The following is a 5,000-nucleotide window of genomic DNA, read 5'->3' as shown; positions in this document are numbered from 1 at the left end:
GATAAACTACACTCTCGTTTACCAGTAGAAATAATGCAAGAGCCCCTTCCTAAATACCCACTGAGTCAGTCTCACTCTAGAAGCTCTGTGCACTCATAGTCAGACAAGATTATCACAATAATATCCCATGGCATGTTCCCTACACCCCTGTCCTAGCCAAATTTTTCCATTACGAGTCATTCCTGTTATCTGCCTCTCTCAGCCAATTTTATTTTCGTGACAAGATGTTCCTGTCACCTGGATCCAATAGGTTAATCAAGTTTTTAAAGGAAGGATGATAATTAAAAACATTATTTAATCCAGAATATAGTTTTTTTTTAATGTAAAATTCAGTATATTAAAAAAAAAAACACAGAGACCATTTAATACTAAATGCAATTGTCTTCAGATACACATTATTATATATGATAGTGATAAAAAATTTAGACTATTTGATGGTAAAGTTCAGTATTCACTGCTGTATATAGAATAAAAGTTCAAGTTGAACTATGCTTTCAAAGTTATTACTAAATAGCATCAGATTAAAGAATTATCATTTTCGCAAATTACATATTTACTTTTTTGTTTAATATTTTTTTAATTTTATTTTTTCTCTAATATTCTGTATCCCAACTCCATTTCTCTTTGTGTAAAGAATATAGCATATTTGGAGATCGTCATAGCTAATTTGAATGTTGTGGGTACAGGAAAACCTGTGTAATATCCAAATTTCAACACTTTGCAGGTTATGTTTATCATGAAGGGCTTGCCAGGATCAGGCAAATCCACCATTGTCAAAACTATTCAGGAGGTTTACAAGGACTCAGTCGTGTGCTCGGCAGATTTTTACTTCATGAGAAGCGGAAAGTTAGTATGAGTGTCAAGAATGTTGCTTGAGTGTGAATTAAATGCATGGGATTTTTTTTTCCTGTTTCTTTTTCCTTTTCCTATCTTTAGGTTTATCACACTTCTCTTTTATTTGTTCCTCCTCCTCCTCCTTCTGTTCTTCTCCTCTCCACTGCCTCCTACCTCTCTCCTCCCTTTGCCTATTGTCCTCTTCCTCCTCTTCCTCCTCTTCCTCCTCCTCTTCCCCCCCCCCTCCCCCCTCCTCCTCCTCCTCCTCTTCTCCTCCTCCTCCTCCTCCTCCTCCTCCTCCTCCTCCTCCTCCTCCTTTTTCATCCTCATCCTCATGCTTCTACACCACATTGGAAATCTAGAAATGAGGAAATGTATATTATTTTCATTATTTTCTGTTCTACTGTCAAAGGACAAACATAGATTAGTTTGTTGTATTCAAGTAAGTTTTGTTCTTTATTTTTTTTCACTAATTTTTCTTCTGACATTTTCCTCCTCATCTCTTTCTCATCCTTACAATATTATTACTCTTTCTATGCCATCTAGTAGTCATGCCTAATTCTCTGACATTATTTTGAATAAGAATTGACAATACCTTAACTTCCCAGGTACAAATTCCGAGCAGATAAGCTCAAGGACGCACACCAGGATTGTCAGAACAAAGCCACGGCTTCAACAAGTAGAGGAATGAACGTCATAATCATTGACAACACAAATGTGCGCAACTGGGAGATGAAATTCTACTTGACCCTCGCCAGGGAATACCATTACGTACCTGTGATTGTGGAACCGCAGACTCCATGGTGCAGGGATGCCCACGAGCTGGCCTGGAGAAATTCGCATGGGGTGGATGAAAGCATCATTGAGCAGAAGGTAATTGTTGTGGCTAATTTCATCTTGCAAATCATAATTGTTGTTATTGCTATTATTATGATTACTCTTTGGGTTATTGATTTTGTTTTTATATTTATTGTTATTATTATTTTTTTTTTTTTCTATTATCAATATTATTGTTATTGTTTTTGTTATTATAATTGTTATCATCATTGTAATTTTTATTATTATTACTATTGTTGTTTGTTTTTTTTTGTTTTTACCATTATTATTGTTATTAATGTTATAGATATTATTTTTACTATTATTAGTGTTTTGTAATTATTGACATTATAGATGTTACTGTTATTATTATCATCATCATCATCATCATCATCATCATCATCATCATCATCATCATCATCATCATCATTATCATTATCATCATCATCATTATCATTATCATTTTTAATGTTTTTATTATTATTATTACTGTTATTATTATTATTATTATTAATGTTGTTATCATTATTATTATAATTTTATTATTATTATTATTATTATTATTATTATTATTATTATTATTATTATTATTATTATTGTCGTTATCATTATTATTTTTATCATTATTATTGCTATCATAATGATTACATATTGTTATTATTGTTTTTATTTTTTATCATCAATGTAATCATTAATGTTATTTTTGTTATTGTAATATTTGTATTGTTTTTATTATCAATATTATTATCATTATCACTGTTGTTGTTGTTATTATCACCACCATCATTATTATTATTATTTATATTGTTGTTATTTTTGTTTTTATTACTGTTTTCATTATCATTATAAAACATTTATTTGCATCTTTAGCTTTTTCTCAGTTTTTGATATAGAGACTTCATACTGTTATATCTTGTGTGCAGACTAATTAAGTATTTTTTATCCATCTTCCAACATTTATCTAATCACTAAATTTTTTTTTGTTTATTTGTTTGTTTGTTTGTTTATCTGTTTGTTTATGAACTGTATCCATCTTGTAATTTATGTGTGCAATTCTTACAACAGGTCAAGGGCTACCAAGAAGTTCTTCCTTTGTACTATGGTTGGTTCTTTAATGAAGCAGATACAACTCTGTTTTGAAATAACCAATGAGTGGCTAAAACACTGCCTTCAGTTCAGATTTCTTCACAGAGCTCTTGCAGAAAACTTATTGTCATCAAGAGAAGGTATGATTTTTTTCCTTGCTTGTTTCTCTTTCTCTCTCATTCTCTTTCTTCTTTTCTTTCTCTTTCTCTTTCTCTTTCTCTTTCTTCTTTTCTCTTTCTCTTTCTTCTTTCTCTTTTCCTTTCCTTTTCTCTTTCTCTTTCTTTTCTCTTTCTATTTCTTTTCTCTAATTCTCTCTAGTCTCTCTCTCTCTCTCTCTCTCTCTCTCTCTCTATTTTTCTTGTTAATGTATAAATGGTGTCATCTGCATGTGATTACATACTCTATATTTACTTTTACTCTATTTATGTTCACATCTTGTTCCATTGCTTTTTTTTTTTTTTGTACTAATAACAAATATTTGTATACCTCTTACAGAACTCCTGAAATACTATAGCCGATCTTCCTTTGTTGATGGGGGAGCCACCTTACATGCAACAGCAATGTTTACAGCAAGAGGAAAGGCAGAAAATGCAATGGAATATATAAATAACCCCATCGTAAAAAATGCACAAGGCAAAGCCTTCTCTGTCGACATCATTGGCTATGTAATCACACCATTCACCATAGGAGCCAGAGTCAAACTTTCACCCAGCATGCTTCAGTTGTGGGGAAACGATGATGAGGAAGCCATGCCTGAGAACTTAGCTGGTAATGAAGCCAAAAAGACACACAAGCAACACCGCGACTCTAAAAAGCTGGATGCAAATGAGAACTCTGATAGTGTGGGTGACCTGAGTGTCTTGATCTCAGAGAGCTGCCAGAACACTGTGATTGCTGTTCCTCAGGATATGACAGACAGGTTCCGTCCATCTGTGGGGAAGGGAAGCCGTGCACACATTACTGTAGGCTGTGCACCAGGAGTGAAGCCCGTGAGAACAGGATTTGACATAATAAGGGCAGTAGCACTTGAACAGAAGGCCAAGGAGAAGGGGGAATTTGGTATATCTAATCCCAGTGAGAAGAGTTTCATTGTGCCTGGAGGTGTGCTTAGAACTTACGGAGAATCTTGTTGGATTATTTACCCAGAAAACAAGTTGGTTGTGAGTGCCATATTTTCATCATACACTTAGAAATGAAGGCAGTACAGGTTCTTCAGAAGAAAAGCTTTTCCTGTGATGTTTTTTACTTTATTTTGTACAAATTCATATGTACTGAACATAGAATTTATGCATGCAAACACACAAATATATTCATTGATTTGTATATACATAAACCTGAAGTAATAAGAAATGTAGATATGATGAAATGGTTATATATGATCATTTATATAGCTATACCAGTTGTGCAGTTTTTATATATAGTGATGTATTATTTTATATGTTATATTTTATTAACCATTTCATAGCAAGAATGTTAGAAATCTTTCCTTCTTGATATAACAAGAAATGAATTTTCTTAAGATCATAAAATTCAGTTCATATCTTAGTATATTTGTTTAAATTAATTTATTTATTTTTCACGTCTACTTAAGCTCTTGAAGAACAAAATTAGTTTTGACTGAAAATTCAGAAAAGACATATTAATTAACATGATAAAAGTATGCAATATGGTTAGATGTATATAATTTGTGCCCCGCTCTGTGTGTGTGTGTGTGTGAGTGTGTGTGTGTGTGCGTGTGCGTGCGTGCGTGCGTGCGTGTGGGAGGGAGGGAGGGAGAGAGAGAGAGAGAGAGAGAGAGAGAGAGAGAGAGAGAGGAGGAGAGAGAAGAGAGAGAGAGAGGAGAGAGAGAGAGAGAGAGAGGAGTGAATTAGAGGGAGAGAGTGAATGAGAGAGAGAGAGTGAAGGAGAGGGAGGAGATGAGAGAGGAGAGAGAGAGAGAGAGAGAGAAGAGGAAGAGGAGAGAGAGAGAGACAGAGAGAGGGGTGAGATAGACTGAGAGGGGAGAGAGAGAGACAGAGAACAGAGAGAATGAGAGAGAGAAGATGAAAGAGAGAACATAATGGAATTTGGTAGACTGGACTTCTTGAGTGGTATTGGGAAAATCTTTTAAGACGAGTAAATTCACCTAAGTGAGAATTGAAGTCACGTATCCTGTTTTACCGAAGATGGTATTTTTAAACAGTATCAAATCTTTAAATCATCGAGTTGAATTTTTCGACATAAGTAACACTTAATCACAGTTACTCCAGTTAAGTGTTTCAGAG

The 5,000-nt window shown here is 33.9% G+C and overlaps 1 protein-coding gene across 1 annotated transcript in view; it reads left to right on the top strand.

Annotated features, from left to right (window-relative positions):
- The window catches only part of LOC119583070 (2',3'-cyclic-nucleotide 3'-phosphodiesterase-like), a 5,001-nt gene extending 829 nt beyond the window's left edge, over nt 1–4,172 (top strand). Inside the window, exons 2-6 of the mRNA XM_037931579.1 lie at nt 725–846; nt 1,443–1,733; nt 2,574–2,582; nt 2,716–2,876; nt 3,232–4,172. Of these exons, the coding sequence (XP_037787507.1) occupies nt 725–846; nt 1,443–1,733; nt 2,574–2,582; nt 2,716–2,876; nt 3,232–3,926 (1,278 nt within the window). The 3' untranslated portion in view covers nt 3,927–4,172. The remainder of the gene's footprint in view (nt 1–724; nt 847–1,442; nt 1,734–2,573; nt 2,583–2,715; nt 2,877–3,231) is intronic.
- The last annotated feature ends 828 nt before the right edge of the window (nt 4,173–5,000 follow it).

The sequence above is a fragment of the Penaeus monodon genome, chromosome 16, assembly GCF_015228065.2.
Source record: "Penaeus monodon isolate SGIC_2016 chromosome 16, NSTDA_Pmon_1, whole genome shotgun sequence".
In the NCBI taxonomy this organism is placed as follows: Eukaryota; Metazoa; Arthropoda; class Malacostraca; order Decapoda; family Penaeidae; genus Penaeus; species Penaeus monodon.
This window is presented reverse-complemented; position numbering and strand designations above follow the sequence as displayed.